General features: G+C 27.7%; 1 protein-coding gene across 1 annotated transcript in view; it reads right to left on the reverse strand.

Moving 5' to 3' along the window:
• Nucleotides 1-18,498, reverse strand: part of Galphao (G protein alpha o subunit) — a 332,111-nt gene that overhangs the window by 166,020 nt on the left and 147,593 nt on the right. Inside the window, exon 3 of the mRNA XM_075359997.1 lies at nucleotides 14,128-14,269. Within this exon, the coding sequence (XP_075216112.1) occupies nucleotides 14,128-14,269 (142 nt within the window). The remainder of the gene's footprint in view (nucleotides 1-14,127; nucleotides 14,270-18,498) is intronic.

Consider the following 18,498-nt stretch of genomic DNA (forward strand, 5'->3'; position numbering starts at 1 on the left):
TGACCATAAATGTTTAATATTTTGTGTGTGAGCATCACTCTTTGAATTTACAATATTTTCACTACGGTTCACTGTATAATGTTGGAAATCGTAAACTTCTAATAAAGGAATACTATCATGGCTTTTCACTTTAATAAGACATTATTGTTGAACCTCTCTCAATGGAATATGTTATGATGCTAAGGAACGTTTCTTTTTTCCTACCTGGCATCGCACACATAAAACACTCACGTGTTCCGCAACAATTTCCTTCCGAGCGATTGAAAATAAGATGCACGGTGCCACAGTCGATTAACTACGAAACCTTACTCACATCATATAGAATTCACAGTTATTCTTCTACGTATCTGAAATTCTAGCAATATGAAACTAGGTGACCAGTTTTCATCACCAAATGAAGTTGTAAACATGTTAGGAGTTCACTTTGAGCTATGAGAGTTAAATTATAATTTTACATTTATAAATCGTATATTGTAACAATCGGGGAGGGGGGCACCTTCCCAAACCCAAACCTCCCTGAACAATCATTATATTTCCTTGACTTTTGACATAAAAATCATTTTAGAATAACAATTGAATTTTTTTTTTGTTTTTTAATTAAAAAAAAATCATTTTTCCTCGCCAAATCAAGTTATGAAGGAATTCATTCAATATAACCAATTATTTAAATAATAAAAACATTACCGTTAATTAGTAGACATTAGCGAACGAAGCGAACGTAGATTAAGTTTTTTAAGTTAAGTTTTAAGTTTTTTGTTAATTTATATATCTATAATCTATAATTATAAGCAATAATGCTTATAGCATTTTTTGACAAAAAAGTTTTTTTTAAAAATTTAATAACAATTTTTTTTTTTTTTACCTTTTTTTCGCCTAAAAATTGTTTTCTTCAACATAATTATTTTTGAGTGATTTTTTGGTGATTTGGGCAAGAAGTTTTGGGTGGCATAAAACGAAAAAGTACAAAATATTGTTGGATATGAACACGTAAAAAAAAAACTTTTTCGAAGTAGACTACATTGTTTTTGGAAAGAATCGATTCAAATCCGCAACTATCTTTTTTTTTAAAATCGTTTTCTAATAAATAATTATTCTATTAAAGATTGAAGGCTGAATAATCATTTTTGTATTTCTAAAGTATCTTGGCATCACATTAAGCAAATGTTATGATTAAGATTATACTCAGAAATAGTAGAAGTTAAATTAATATTACATAAAAGTTTGAAGGGAATTAAACTTCAACCTGCAGTACGCCATCCTAAACAGAAAGGTTATCATTTAATCTTTATGTTAAGAAAAGTAGATTTCATTCTTGAAGGAAATATTACACTACTAAACAAATAATCATTAGAAAATTAAATTTTAAATATTATACGTAACTGGTTAGCAGGCAAATCTTTAACAAGAATCGCAAAAATGGAGATAAACGAAAATTATTTAAATTAAATGCAACTAAATATTCCAAAATATTCTAAAATATCCCAGTTGTCAAAAAAAAAACAACCTGGGAAACGATTAGCCTTTATGATTTTTATTTTTCATAAAATACATCAACAAGAAGTTTACAACTTATGTCATCAGAAAATTCACAAAAGCTAAAAGGTTATATTATCACTTCCAGCCGATTATTGCTAACAATCAATATATCCATATGAATCAATATACACATACGACTGCTAAATATCCAGAAAATACAAGCAAAAATAGCAAATATAAATAGAATTAATTAAAACAAGAATTTTAAGTTAAATAAAATATACTTTAAAGAATAGAAATAAGTAAAACTAAAAATTATTAATAATCTAATAGGACATGATGCAACACTGATGAAAAATTATAAATGTTACATAAGAAACAGAACAGGTAGATACAGTTCCAAATGTATATTTATTAAAAACATAAAATGAAATAACACACCTGTCAAGAAACTGTAAACAATAATAAGAGAGCACTTGCACAGCTAAAGTGTCTTTCAACTTACATTAAAATAGGTCACCAAATAAAAAAGTTATTTTAAAAAATCATAATGCTTCTCTAATGAGAATACGTGTTACATATTATACAGTATAACATAACAAAAAAAAAAAAACTGTTTACCGTACTTTCAAATAGTTTATTAAAATATATTACTAATATTATTTACTGTAAATTACTGTAAGTTTGAGTTACTGATAAAATTATTTAAAAACTATGAAGTCAGTTATAGTAAATAATATTATAGCAGAGCTGAATATAGATAAGTGAGAAAATTCCTTTGATGATTACATTTTCCAACAGCGAGAGCTTCATTCAGTCAGACCAATGAGTAACTCAATCAGTACCGTTAAGAGTAATAGATAAAAATTGTAAAATTATAGATTCTTGTGTAATATATATATTTATAAAAGGAGAAGGAGTTGCTTATTTTACAGCGATGAAATAATAAATCTAATGCTTCTCTAAAACGAACCCGACGTTCTTCGTACCTCAGCAATACGTGACTTGCAAACACTTTTATTACTGTTTGATATGCATGCAAGTGCATGAATAACAAACGCTATGACAGTGTAAGGTTACTGATGAAATTATAAAGCTAGGAATACCAAGTTGAGTAAATCACATCTTAAAATGGCCACAGTTTTAAAACTAATCAAACTTTTTTTTTTTTAATTTAATTAATAATAATATTTTTTTAAATTTATTTCCCTTTCTTTTAAATAAATAATTTGTAAGTTATTTGTTAAAAAAAACAAAAAAAAAACGTGATGAGCAAGAAAATGAAATCAAAAAAATACCTTTTGGCACGCCGGAAGGCGGAAGTAGATTTCACCGGTGCTAAGTAGGGAATAATAAAGATTTCCACCTTAAAGTTAAGAAAAAATTCAAATTTACTCAATACGACAATGGTTTCATGTGAAAAAAAATTTCACATATTTAGCATACGACAAGCCACATCTTACAATTCCAGCAACATTTTTGTCATCCGTTGCCGTAAGGGTTCGTCATATCAAAAATTGTTTCAGACGAAAGTTTTAGGTAATGTTTAGAGGACTAACGACCACTTTAAACCAATATTGTGCCTATTAAGGGAGGTATGATTTTTGTCTTCAAAACCCCATTTTTCCATCCCCTAAGCCAATGATTGGTAATATCAAAATACTTTACTTACATAAGTTTTAGGCCCTTATCCAAAGAATAGTAAGAACTTTAAACGAGTTCGTAAGTAAGTTATAGCGATATTTTGTTTTTTTCGAAAAAGCTCCCCCCATTTCCACCGATTTTGCCCGATGGTCCGATTTTGCCCATTAATGAAATCGACCGAGATTTTGGGTTGTTAAATTTTATGAGTCAATTTGAAAGTGACTGGCGCAAAACTACGACACTTATCATGTTCAAAAGAAAGTGAAATATATAAATAAACTTTTGAACTAACAGTGGTTTTGGGGTCTGGGGGATAAAAAATGTAAAGATATGTCGAAATTTTCCGGAAGTCGAATCATGGTAACCATTACAATAGGTAGATTTTTAATGAAATCTACGTAAAAGACTATCCGATACGACGTAATGTATTTGTAAAAATAATTACAGAAATAAATAAGTAAAAGTTCATATGACGTATCATACTTGGAATAATATTAAAATAATAGTAAAAAAATTAAGCCATTGAATTTAAGAAGTTTATCTCCATGATGTTACTCCCTCCCAATTTAAAAAATCTCAAACTTTCTAAACCCCCTCTATTTTTAACTTCTAGACTCAACTTGTTGATGCAACCTTAACACCCGCAATTCAGACCGGTTAGTTGTAATATTATAATTCTTTTTATATACAAAATTTGTATAAAGATAATTCACATTTGATTTTTAGTAATATTTCTTGTTTCATTTTTTGAATGAGCTATTCGTATCTAACACTGAATATAAAGAACATAAACCAGATAAGTCACACTAATGTGTATTCCAAAAAGGAGGAATTATCGAAAGAGATTTGGCGTAAAACCTTTTTTGCTAGTGCACTTTACATGTAAAAAGATCTAACGATATTTAAGATGTTTTATTCCACCTGAAATATCAAAAGATAGTTTTTCAACGAAAGAAAAGTTTCCCAGACTTTTCATTTTCAATAATAGAATAAATATTGCACGGAATAATTTATTTTAGATTCAATAATTTCAGGCAATCGGGAAATACATAGAAATTAATCAACCATACAAAAGTACCGTTAATTAGCAATAGAATTTCAATAACAACAAAAAACATTTTTAAGGATATTAGTAATATATTTAACCTAAATCTTTCTTAAATACATTTACTTGAAAAGAATACATAAACCAAAGGATGTTGTACTGGTAATTATATTTTGTAAAGAAGATTATATGAAAACAAAGGTTAAAGAATATTAGTTTTCAATGATAAGAAAAGTGTTAACTTGTAAAATCCATAAACAGTTTACATAGCAATAAAATATATTTAATGCTAGTATAATTATATAGAAAATATTTAAGGGCTTACAGAATGTCTACTCTATTATCGACCAAAAAAAAATGTATTTAAAAAAAACTGTAACAGAGTAACTATCAAATAAATATGTTCTTGAAAGAAATAAAAATATTTCTAAAATTATATAACATTACAAATTGACTCTTATTAGTTTAACAGTATCCTTGAGCGAAAGTATACTGAGTTAAATTAAAAATGCATAAAGTCTATCGGTTAAGGATAAACAAATAAAATACAGTGATTGGTTTATTGTGTCTGGGTAAGATTAAAGCCAATATACATACATATGACAAGGGGAGACACACGGGATTTTAGATTGAATTGCGGTGTGACAAGGGTATATACTATAATTTTAACTCAAGAGTTCAAACAGTGTATATTTGTATGTGATTACTAGAGATTATTTGCGACTTTAAATGGAATCAAATCATCACGGGAAAAGTCATTACACAGTAATTTTTTATCTTTAACATCGATCAATCCGAAAATGATCACATATGATTTTATATGGTTGATATAAATTATTATTATTCGTATCGGTATTTTATTTTGAATTATAATGTTTATTTTTTTTATCGAAGATATTTTTTTTTAATATCAGAGTTGTTTTTTTAAATTCTTTTTAATTGTTATAAATGAATTTATTGCCTCTACGAAATTATTATTAACAAATAATAATAGTAGTTCCCAGTAATTTAAACTATCAGGCTGATAAAAGATGTTCTGAGAAATAAAACATTAAATAAACTTACAAGATTATGTTTTACATCATATTACGAACTGAACTGAAAATGATTTACGTGATTCTCAACTATTCCTTTCTGTTCTTTGAGGTAAATCTATTAATATCAACAAGAATCTCACATCCTAAATTATCTGTTTTTTTTATTATAATTTTGTAACTATTATAGTTTTTAACTTTTAAATCTCCATCTATAATTAATCTCACGAAAGCGTGAAGCAAACCAAAAGATAACAGTATGATGATTCTATTTAATTTAGCGCAATCCATCCGAGAAATCATTTCTGTTTATTTTTTTCATAAAAATAAAGTAAAAGTAACTTGTAATAAAAACAACAGAAAACTATATTAAAATTATATATCTATCTTAAAAATCAAGATTTTAAGAAATTGCAATTACACCTACGTTATTGCTATATTAAAATTTCATCCAATAAAGCAGAAAAAATATTTGTTACTTCAATGTATTTCTTCAATACCTGATAAGCTACGGTCTGTTGGATTACAGTCATTTTTTCCCAAATTCATCAGTATAACTTCAATAATATTTTCACAAAAACTACACGCTCGTTTACCAAGCATTTTTTCTTCCTTAATTTGATGTTGAAGAGAATTTTTCCAAGCATTTGCATCTAATCTATTAACAATGTCTATCAATAAATTTTTTACATCGCTTAACTTAACGTGTTATTATTCCAAATCTAGTCTTTGACTTGAGCTCATATAATTTCTATCGGGTTAAAATTCTAACGGTATGGAGAAAGACGTAACACGATACAATTTTTTGACTTCACGATTTTATCTACCTGATAATGAATATATTTTGTTTAACTGATTTTACTACTTTTAAAAATTCTACTTTTTTAATATAAATTCAATTTGTGTGATTTTAATCATTTGGCAATTTCCGATTTTCGGGTCTAAAAACTTGAATTTATGGAATTTTTTCAATTTACAGGCAATGAAACGGCGCATTATCTATTACTGTGACGGATCCTTCAGCTACTATTTCGATAATCTCTTTAAACCACTGCATAAAATTATCACCATTCATTTCATTGTGATAGTGTTGGGAAAATCTGGAATACCCGTAAACCACCGTTCAAAAACTGATTTTCGCTTCCTACGTACGTTACTATTAATCGTTTACCTTTTTCAGTCGGGATGTTTACCAAGTTGATAACATTTTCATAAAAGCGTCTTTGCGCTTTTTATTTCTTTATCCATCCACACCTTTTTCCTTATATGCCCAGCATTAACCCAAGTTTCATCTTGATAATAAATTGTTTTACCCTCTTCACGAAATCGTTTAATTTCTCTTAAATAGTCGTTAAATAATATGTTCGTGTTCAATCAATAATGAATTATTTTTTCTGGCCGAAACGAAAAATCATTGATTTTTTAAAACACGATATAATGTACTTCTACAAAAATTCGGCAGTTCAGAATCGGTATTTACGGCGTTTAATATATTTAGTTCAAGTTAGGAAGCTCGTTATTGAAATAAAACGAATAACTATTTTTCTTATAGCGATTTTAGTAAAATCGTCCAACTTTTCAATCGTTTTCACACGCTTACGAGTATTTTTAGAGCTAACATGTTTACTATAAATTTTGTGTTTCTTTATTATATTAAAAACTGTTCTTTTGCTAACGACTGTTGCATTACTTGCTTTCCGAGCAATATCTTTGATTGCAGTTTCAGGATTATTTTGTTTTAAAGTTATAATGCTACTGATTAGGGTTAGCTGAGCTACTTAAGGATTTTCCCGGCTTATGTTTCACAACAGAATCATTCATTTTTAAAACCCGATTGGCATGGAAACAAAGGGTGAATTAAAATGATACTGAATAAAACTGTTATAAAAATGAACTATAAACTGTATCGTACTATACAGAGTAACACTATAAAAAGACTGAAATACTGTATTTCACTGAACTGAATAATAGTGTAAGCATTATAAATGAAACTTCAATAACAAAGACTCAACAAAATGTTTAATTGCTTATCATCGGCATGCCACGGTGCCAGTCAAGAGATAGCTTACTATATATATATGATAGCATTACTATACGTATAAAACAAAAATTGTTCGTAGTAGTGACAAAATGATTCAGCCTAAACTACAGAGATATAAATCATGCATGCTGAATTCATATTCATATTTCCCGCACAGCTTCGTGACACAAAGATTAATACCAAATTATATGCCCCATGTTTTAAATAATGTGCCCGCTCGACCACTGTAATCTTACGCTAAATTTCTTCAATTCATCATATAACTAGATTATATATCATAAATCTAAATCATATATAATTAAGAGATTTATATCGATCCGTTTTCTTATCTATGATTTCATTTAATTTATTGTATAATGTTTAGATTAGCAAATGGTTTTTAACAGTAATGTTTCGTAAATAAAATGTGATTTGAGTAAATTTATATTGTTTTCATTTTGTTAATATAAAGAAATTTAAATTGATCAGTCTTTTCGGTCAATATCCTGAGATAAATAGAAGGGTAACTAACCCTATTAAATAGATTGAAGTGGAAATTTAAGGCTTGTTGCCAACTTATAGGTCAGAGTAAAACTTATAATGTTTTGCCAAGTTGTAAAGTTTATTTTTGAATTTTGTTACTGGATACATGAATCGTCATGAATTTTTAACTGGAACTCTACTAATAAAGAGGAGGTCAATTTTAAAAAATAAAATAAAAAAAAGTAAAAATCACTTTGTAAAAGCCACTGACCAAGTACAGTAACAAAATCAAATAAAGATCTTTCCTTATCATCGGTAGGCACTGATACGTTGATTACCGAAAATATTAACTTTGTATGACAGTACTTATTTAATTTTTTAGCATATTTCACTAATGATTTTATGTTATTCCGTAACTTTCTGATTTTTAAAACCTAGTACTATCTTTAGGAATCTAGTTTCTTAATTTACGATTAATTACCGGATTTTTTGTTGAATTTTTGTTTTATTTTGTTGTAAAATAAAATATGCCTGAAACTTTAAAACAAATTATTAAATTTTAAATTACGTTTTCTGTGTTCTAACGTGATATAAAAAAATTCATCAGCACAAAAAGATCAAATCAATTTCCAAATTAAACAGGAAGAAACAATGATACATGCACTATATCGTTACTTATGAGTTTATTTACTTTGAACTTGCTTCGTAGCAGTAAAAAAAGATGGTGCTATTTTTTTTATTTTTTATTTTTTGTAATTAGTTTTCTCTCAACTACGCAATTTCATTTCATTAATAAAATCTTTCTTTAAATAACAGAAGAAAAATATCCTTTTTTTAATCTAATCCATAATTACTCGTCTAAAATACGTAAAAAAGAAAAATATGTTAAATATATTATTATCTGCCTAATAACTAATCTTTTCCAATTGTGCTTGTCCTGTTTGGGATATTTACGACCAAAGGTTTTCCAATTATGCCATTTTTTAAGTCACAGCTATTTTAGTAAAGAATGAAAAAATTTTTGAATATTATAAATTTAAAAAAATGTTAAAAACTGATACCTCATTTTGATAAACTGAATCAGAAAATGTGTGCAGTAATTAAGTCATCATTATTACGAGAGGTATGAACTAAAAATTGAGAAAAAAGTCTTATTAAATTAATTAAATATGAGCGAGGTTTTGTTTCAAAATCATCAGCAAACATATAACATGACTATTGTAAATATAAATTCTTCTAGGCTATTTCGAAAGTTGTCACTGTCGAATCAAAGTAATGATGATAATAATAACAACGCAGTACATTTTTCTTAAAACGTTTTCTCTTGCATCATAACGGAAACAAAACAACACATATATATATATTTTAACAGCTATTTCAATAAAGTTTATAATAAAATTAAAAATTTCTTAGAAATTAAATATCTCAATTAAAATCTGAAGGAAATGTGTGTTGATACTAAAAATTAGCAATGGTAATAATAGAAAGTAACAAATCTGCATTCTGAAAACCTTTACTGCTAAGATAAATAAAGACGTTTCATGCATGTATATACAGAGTACTATGCTGTGCTAGTTTTAAAATTGCTAACTACGTTTAAAAGTGGAACCAATTAAGATATCATAGTAGGTTTGTTACGCTATGTCAATATTTCAGACCGAACCGTTTTTGCATTTCTATTTCGCTACACTTTTGCTAACAAACGCCGAGAACAACGATTCACTTCACAGTTTTTGCTGTTCTATTTTTCGTAAGAAATATTATTCAAAAGTTAAAACCTTTCTCTGGTAAAAGATAGAATAAATTTTTAAACTATCTTCAAAGGAAATATTTTTTTATATTTTGAATTGGACTCCATTCCGTCTTATTGTAATCGATTTTTGCAATTAAATGACCTCAGAATGTATTTTTTCTTTAATATCCAAAGGGGTACAATTAAACCAAATAAATCATGGACTACATGATTTGAGTTAGGAATTCTGTCTTCTGCTGATCGTAAGGGTAACTAAAGAGCAAAGGATAATTTAATTATTATTGTAAAAAAAATCTGATGTGGACACTACATGACTTCCTTATACGCCTACTAAATTACATTTACACATTTCTTTACAATCAGAGGTTAATAATTATTAATATATCAATATATTTAAATTAAAAAAAAAAAAGTTAAAAAAGGAAATGAAGTCGAATTCGAACCCGATGTGCCTTCCCAATGCAAGAACCAAATATTTCATTAATTAAAATTTTATTGGCTACAACTATGGAACTAATGAAAATAAGTACCACATATGATATATCGTTGAAAGGCTCATTACTGAGAGCTTATTACTGCAGTTCAGAAAAAGTCCAAAATCCAAATTTTTTGGTCTTTTTTGGACACTTTTGTTTCAAAAGTCACGCCAAAACTAGTCAAACTTGATTCAGGAATGGTCAAAATGGACATTTTCCGTTGAAATCTGAAAACTGAAATTTTTGGCGATCACAATATTTCCTTTACTTCGTACAAGGAAGTAATAAACACACAATACAGTAATAATCTCAGAGGCAGGAGAAGTTTAATGCAAAATATGTCACTTGTGATACAAACGAAATGTAATATTTCTGTAGGTTTAAAAAACCGTTCACAAGAAACCTGCATATTGTTAAATATAAGAAGAAAGAAATGTAGAGAAACAATGTAGACTACACCAAACTCTCTGATACGCAGAAATATGAATTATTTTTTCTCCTACTTTTTCTGAATTTTTTGAATGCCACAATGATATTAAGCTGTATATCATTACATTACGTCGTAACATCTTACAATAAACAATGAAGACCACAAAATAAGGAAAAAATCACCTATATACAAAATTAATTTTTTTTCGCTATAAATGGTTTAGAAAATTTCTTAATCTTTTACGTAATGTATTACAAAAGAAACTTCTACAAAACAAAAAACCTGATGTGAACACGAAACTTCCTTGAACGCCTATTAAATTACATTCACACATTTTTTTAAAATGAAAAATACATGAAATTTTATTTCATTAAAAACTTATAATATTATTTTATTTTATTTTTTTTTGTTACGAATTATTCATCGTAAATTTTTTTTTTACAATGAGAGGTTAATAATTATTAATAAATCAGTATATTTAAATTAAAAAAAAGGAGATGAAGTCTGATTCGAACCGATGTGCCTTCCCCTATAATCCAAATATTTCATTAATTAAAATTTTATTTGCCTGTAACTCTGGAACCAATGAAAATAAGTACCATTTATGTTATATCGTTGAAAAGCTCACAATAAGGGCTTTACTGCAGTTAAGAAAAAGCCTAAAATCTAATTTTTTGGATTTTGGACTTTTTTGTACACTTTTGGTCACTCGATTGCAATCAAAAAGAGAGGTGCACAAATGTTACAACAGTCTTAAATCCAAAATTTCAACATCCTACGGCTAATCGTTTTAAGAGTTATGCGAGATACATACGTATATATGTTCAGACATCACGCCGAAACTAGTCAAAATGGATTCAGGGATGGTGAAAATGGATATTTCCGTTGAAATCTGAAAACCTTTTTCGCGATTACAATACTAATATATATAGTAGTGGATATTTCCGGTTGAAGCATATACTTTAATGAATTGAATTAATGAACTGTGAGCCTTTGTCACTATGCTAACTGGATTTGAATTGAATGATTCAAATCAATCGAATGAATAAAATTACAAAAATAATAGAATTAAATTTAGGTTAACTAAAATAAAATAGTATTAAATAAATTTTAAAAATTTCTGTTTAATAAAATGGGCTTTCCGTGGGGACAGCGTGTGAGGCTAGAATAGCGAGATGATGGGAGTATCTCACGCAAGGGTAGTCCAATCATCACCATTAACTGGTAACAAAGGGGATACCTCTGGGGCGTTGTTTTGGGAGGTCCAGTGGGGTGTTCTTATAATATGTCTGCTAACAATCGTCCGATTTTCAAAATTTCAACAGGGTATTTGCTAGTTAGTACAAAATCAAGATGGAACCAAATTAGAACAAAGAGAAATGTTTTTTTCGGAAGTCGTGTTTTTAATTTTTAATATTTATCTCTTGTTTGAAGTCGATTAATAAATGACTAGAAGGGTAGAATTTAGCGGTATGGACCAAAATAAAATTACTTTCTACTGAAACCAAATTATGGAAGTGGCAGAAAAATTTATAGTTTGAAACCAAGATCAAAGAGACCAAGGGTTAAGATGTATTTTAATTAAAATTTTTAATAATGCTCTTTAATAATGTTAATAGTAATAACGTTAATATTAATAATAATAATAATAATGGTCCTGCCTATAATTTTGTTGGTGGGTTTTAATTAATGTATATCCAGGCGAAGCGATCCATATTTATAAAGTAGTACAGGTGTTTTTACTTTACTATCAAGGTCTGGCTTCTTTAAAAAAATTGTCCGTCCTATTTTTTTTTACTGTAACAAATGTTACATAAAAGATAACTCTATCAAACAAACATTAAATTAGGTCTATATAAAAACAATTTCTAAAAAAAAAACACCGACATTTAGGTCGTCAAGCAATTAGGTCAAAACAGAGATAAAAGTAGGAGATACAGAATTAAAATAAAACTAAAATAAAGATAATAAAAGGGTAAAAAACAAGAAATATATTTAAATAAAAAGGGAGAATATATATATAAGAATAATATGTAAAACTAAACAAATAAAATATTCTTTTGAAATTTTCTAGGGGTAGGTATCTGATTACACAAACGTTACGATTAATAATTAAACTATTCAAACATTATCGTTATACAGATGATTAACTCCTTAACAATTAAGAAACTCTTAAGAAAACTGTAAACGGTATTAATACCTAAGATCTTAAAATAAACATTATTATTTGTGATTTATTTATTAATTCTGTTTTCTCGTGTTTATAAGGACAACCAAAAAAACAAATATAATTATCAAATATTAAAGTTACGGTATGATTAAAAGTAATGTAATATTTAAAGGGCTTGGAATTTTATAATTGCCACAATTATCTTTATTTAAAATAATCATAAAAGTTATCTTGCTTTAGATTATGTATTTCTTTATCAACCCAATCGTTTTGAACCTTTAAGTAGTAGTAATATTACAGGTGTGTTCCCTTATTTACTCGTATATTATTTCCCACCACGTAAAACTATTAGTAAATTTTAAAGTTCAACTTAAACACCAGGTTATTAATCTTATTCGTCCTTGGCAGCCCTAAATTTAGTTGCAAAACTTTTTCCAATCCAGTGATTAAGTATATGTGTATATATATATATATATATATATATATATATACACGAGTATATTTATATACAGCGTGTCCCACAAAGAGGTATACGCTTTTGAATTAGTATCACTCGCTCATTCCTCCACCGATTCTATTGAAACTTTACAGACCTTTTAACGAAGGTTCTAAGAATGTTCTGTAAAATTTACAACCTTCCAGAATTCATAGAAACAAAATGGCGGGCTTCAAATAAAAACATCAATTTCAGATACTAGTTTTAACTAGTTACGTCTAAATATAAATTATTTACAGGATCAGCTAAATATATTATTTTTTTATTTAATAATGAATTAATTCACTAAAGAAGTTTACAAAGAAGCTTGAATGTGGGAATAAGAAAATTTATAGCGTATGAAAAATACCATATCTACCGGGATTCGAACCCGGGACCTCCGGATGAAAGGGTGAGGCGATACCATTCCGCCACATTTTAGCCATCAAGGTCGGATTTTAGCCAATATTACAAAAAATGCTCTACTACAAAATTAGTTTGCAACCTTGAAAACAGTGGAACCGATTTTTATAAAATAAAATCAAAAACAGAATTCATATTTCTTATTTGGCTAATGTAATCAGTTTTTCACAATTCTCATGAAGTAAATAGAAATGACACAGCGGAAAATTTTTTTTCTTTAGTACTTTTTAACTTTAATTGGCTTCAAAACCGTATATGTAAGTACAAAATCTTATAAACCTAGAAATTCAATAGTTATGACATTCTATATTTATTATAACATCAGAAGCTCGAGAAATTTATTCGCTGTTTTTAATTAGTTACATATAAACTAGATTATTCAGCAGTGCAATGATATAAATGTAATTATTCAGAAATCTAACCTCTTAATTTAAAAAATTAAACTAACAATAAATACTAAAACGTTCATAAATAGAGAAAAAAGATTTTCCTCCACAAAGAAAATATTATTTATACATAATTTAAATTTCAAAACAAAATAATTCAGTTCTTTATAAGTCAATAAAAATACAAAAATTTTGAATTAAAAAGTAGTTTAAATTTAACCAGAAATTCAAAATTCAATAATTACTGGTAAAATACTTTTGTTTCATTACAATAAAAAAAAAAAAAAAACAATAAAAATTTAATTTACTTACCTCTCTCTCATTATTGCCGAACGCGATCCCTAAATTCGGCATAGCACGGAGTATCGCGACAAGCGACTGGATTGTATTACTATAAACAACCGGCCTGTACTGTTTAAAGTCTTCTGATGTGAACCCACTCTCGTGAATAATTCTGTAAAAAAAAGAAACATAAAGGTTAGATTAGATACATTTTTTTTTACATAACAATAACCTAATCATTTACAGAGGTAGGGTTGATTTAATTAGATATTTTCACATAATTTTGATTCGAAGCAAGAGTGTTCCTTTACAAATCCTGGGTCTACTTCCGCAGCTTCTTTATTTCTAGAGTATTTGCAATATTTTCTCATCATATATTTAAACATATCAAGACAAAACCGTTGATTGAAGCGATGCCTTCATCTCGACTAAAAAGCCTTATTTTCCGAACGGCCGTGGATAAAATTGGGTAGTCAGGAGAGAGTCTTGAAGTTAAAATTGATCCTCCAGACAGATTTGCTTAGATCCTGCTAACCTTTCTTTTTCCTGTTTAGCCTCCGGTAATTACCTTTCAGATAATACTTCAGAGGATGATGTGTATGAGTGTAAATGAAGTGTAGTCTTGTACAGTCTCAGTTCGACCAATCCTGAGATGTGTGGTTAATTGAAACCGAACCACCAAAGAACACCGGTATCCACGATCTATTATTCAAATCCATGTAAAAGTAACTGTGTTTACTAGAATTTGAACGCTGGAACTCTCGCGTTCCAAATCAGCTCATTTGGGAAATCAAATCATTTGGGAAGACGCGAACAAGTCAGTAAGTTAGATCCTGCTAACCAGAGGTAAATTACCAATTTCGACCTCTTTATTTTTCTTAAATTTGATATCTATTCAGGATTTTGTTGATGTAGTTCAAAATATACTATCTGATATACTTTGTGGAGGGAGTGTGATTTGATATGGGATCACATAATTTTGTATGAATGTTTTGTTTCCTAATGGTAGCATAATAAGCCTTAAGAAGTGCCTGTTGGATAAATACGGCTCATAATCGGTTCTAAAGTTCGATGATGATCCCGTAAATTAAAAAAAAAAAAACTATTTTTATTACAACAGTACACTGATTGTCATTTATTTCTCATAAGAACAACGATGCAAGCTGAAAGCTTAGAAGATATGAAAATTGTAAAAAAATGATTAGATTAATGTTTACAATGAAAATTTACGATAAAGCGATAGAATTATTTCAAAATGTGCAAAGTTTTAGCATCATTAATTCTAAAATTCCGCGTTTTATTGTGATTCCATTGATCTGAATCAACAATTAAATAATTGATTACTATAAAAATTTTAAAAAAATTATTTTTATAACAATACCGCGTCATTTATTCCTTTGCTTGAAGGGGAAATCTAGAGAAGCAGAAACGCACTACTCGCACAACAAAAACATTGAATTTAATTCAATTCATTACCAATAAAACTGTAGCGTAATAGAAACAAAAAAAAGGAAAAATAAATTTCGCATACATAATAACCGCTACTCCCTTACTCCTTTCTAACTAGTTCTAGCGTACAAATAATTTTGGCAGATTATACCAGTTCAAATAAATGTAATATTTTTTACATTGAAGTCCACAAATTTAGTCTGTCAATCAGAACAAGCTTAACACTCAGATAAGTAAATACAATGATGAAAAATAATTTTTAAAAATCAAAGAATCTATACATTCAATCGTGAAATATAATCAATTAATAAATTATAAAATTGTAATTATTTGATTTGGAGATATAGATTTCTCATTTTATGAAAAGGGAGTGAATTGAGTGCATAAACATAAGCAGGGATGCTCGACTATTTTATCAATGGTTTTCACAAAAAGAGAAGAAAGATTAAAATACATCTTTGCAATTCGATAGCACCGGCAGTTTCAAGTAAAAAATTATCATAATATAAGGAATTACATTAGTACATTCTTATATTTTATGAAAAGTTAAATTTTATAATAAAATATTTAATGTAGTGACGTAGGATGTTTTTTTAATTTTTTGGTAAAAAATTATCATTAGTTCCTAAAGAATGCCCCTTAAGTGTTTAGTATACGGGGCTTAAAAATCCCAAATCTTACACTGTTTTTGGTGTAACGCGTTATTTCGCGATAATTATTTACTCAGGATTAAAATCGAAGAAAATATTTAAAATAAATTTTAGATGAATATAATTTTTTATTTAAAAAAACATTTGTTGACTGTAGGATAAAATAATTATTCTATTTATAATTTACTAATCAAGGTCCAATAATTTAAAAATAACGAAATAATTTTACAAATTAAAATATATTTTTCTTTTAATAAACTACACGTAACTTTTTCCACCCTACAAACATTTCATAATTATTAATAAACACGAAAACATTTAGATAATGGATCTGCTATAAATTAAAAACCAAAAAAGAAAATAAACAGAGAGAAAAGAGATATTAAATAAACGTTATAACTTACAAAGTAACAATAAACGTGTTATTGGATAATTTAGCAAACAGAAGCCATATGCGTTTGAGTGAATTAACTGTGTACTTTCTAACCGTTAACGCCCTCATTTCATTCATCCAATTAAAAGCTTAATGGGTAATTTTTCTTCATTTTTTCTATTTTATTTTACACAAGTACAGAAAAAAATTCTAAATAAAATTCCTTTGTTTTCACAAATTATATTCAATACTTACAAATATGTACGATAGAAAATAACTATATTTTACTGAACAGACTCTTAAATACCTAGAAGTATGCAGATTTGCCTATACACAAAAAAATAAATCGAAACCACGGATATATCAGCGATTATGGTTTAAACCATTCTCGTCCAACCGAAGAAAGCTACTGTAATTCAAGAAAAGTTTTTCTAAAATTAGCGCTAATCATGATGAAACGATACCCCCCAAAAAATACATAAGTGAAAGTATACGTCATCAGATAATTATTAATTTCAAATATATTTTTAAAATATTTCACCATACCATATAATTGTAAATACATAACAGAAATCCATTTAAATTAGTTATCCTGCAAAACTTTTTTTAAATGTTCAAACGTTCTTCTCTTTAAAATAAAGTTTTATTCAGCGGCAAGGAAACTCCAAAACCCGAGAAAAATCGCAAATTCTCTTAATACGATACATTGGTTGCATACAACACATCTCATTACAATCACATTATTCAGAAAAAGATTTCTCCGCTTAATAGTATTCACACATATTTAATAATAATACCAAATTTACGTAAAGAAAAAATAGTTTTTACAAATCACAATATTTATTATAAATAAGACATCCATTCTACCACTACAAATCTATCAGACATCCTCTCGGATTTGAAATTAAATTAAAGACGAAATAACCTAAGTCACAAAAAAAAGGTGGAAAATACATTTTTTTTATTTAATAGCCTAAAACCTAATCGGTTAGGTTACATTTGAATATCAAAAATATAAACCACAACGCCTACAAAAAAAAAAAAAAGATTTAAAAGATAATATAACAATTTTTATTGCGTGTAAGTAAACGAGGATTTCCAATGTATTAAAAAGAAAACTTTTGATCAAAATATAAGACATGAATAGGAAATAAATTAAACTATAATATATAACGCAAACATGGAAAAATAATTAATTTTAATGTATCATTAATCTTGAACACAGCAATATGCTTTTGTACAAAAAAAAAAATGTAAAATAAATTTATTGACAAAAGAAAACTGGCAATTTATGTAGGTTCCATGGATTATAGTTGTATTTGGACATGTTGGTATATTAGTAATAAATGTACAAACATCCTTCAATAATTTGTAATTACGTTACTGTTTGCCTTTCATCCGGAGGTGTTTAAATCCGTATAAAAGTAACTGCCTTTACTAGGATTTGAACCTTACAACTCTCGAATTCGAAATCAGCTGATTTGCGATGACGAGTTCACCACTAGACCAAAATGGCAGACACCATGAATAAAGAATATTATACAGCAAACACATCTATAATTAATTGGAATACCGTTTAGAAATATTTATAAAACCGCAAATCATCACAGGCTTTACACCACTACATTAAAATTTTTGGAAAAAAGGGGAAATATCAAGGTTTAGCATTTATTTCATAGATGAAAGATCAATAAAATCTGCAAACTATCGGTTAATATACCAATCGTTTACAGATAAAAAACATTTTCTCGGATTTGAATTCTTGGATCAACTGATAAAAAAATCTTCCCGGACCCGGGTAAAGAAGTTGGATCAATTGACTTAATGCTTATATCTAACAATTGAAATCCAAAAAAGACCAATAACTAGTTTTTCCCATAAAAGAAATATTGTTGAATACTTGTTTCTGTGACCAGCAGACAAGCCACT

This window comes from Lycorma delicatula, chromosome 3, assembly GCF_047948215.1.
Source record: "Lycorma delicatula isolate Av1 chromosome 3, ASM4794821v1, whole genome shotgun sequence".
In the NCBI taxonomy this organism is placed as follows: domain Eukaryota; kingdom Metazoa; phylum Arthropoda; class Insecta; order Hemiptera; family Fulgoridae; genus Lycorma; species Lycorma delicatula.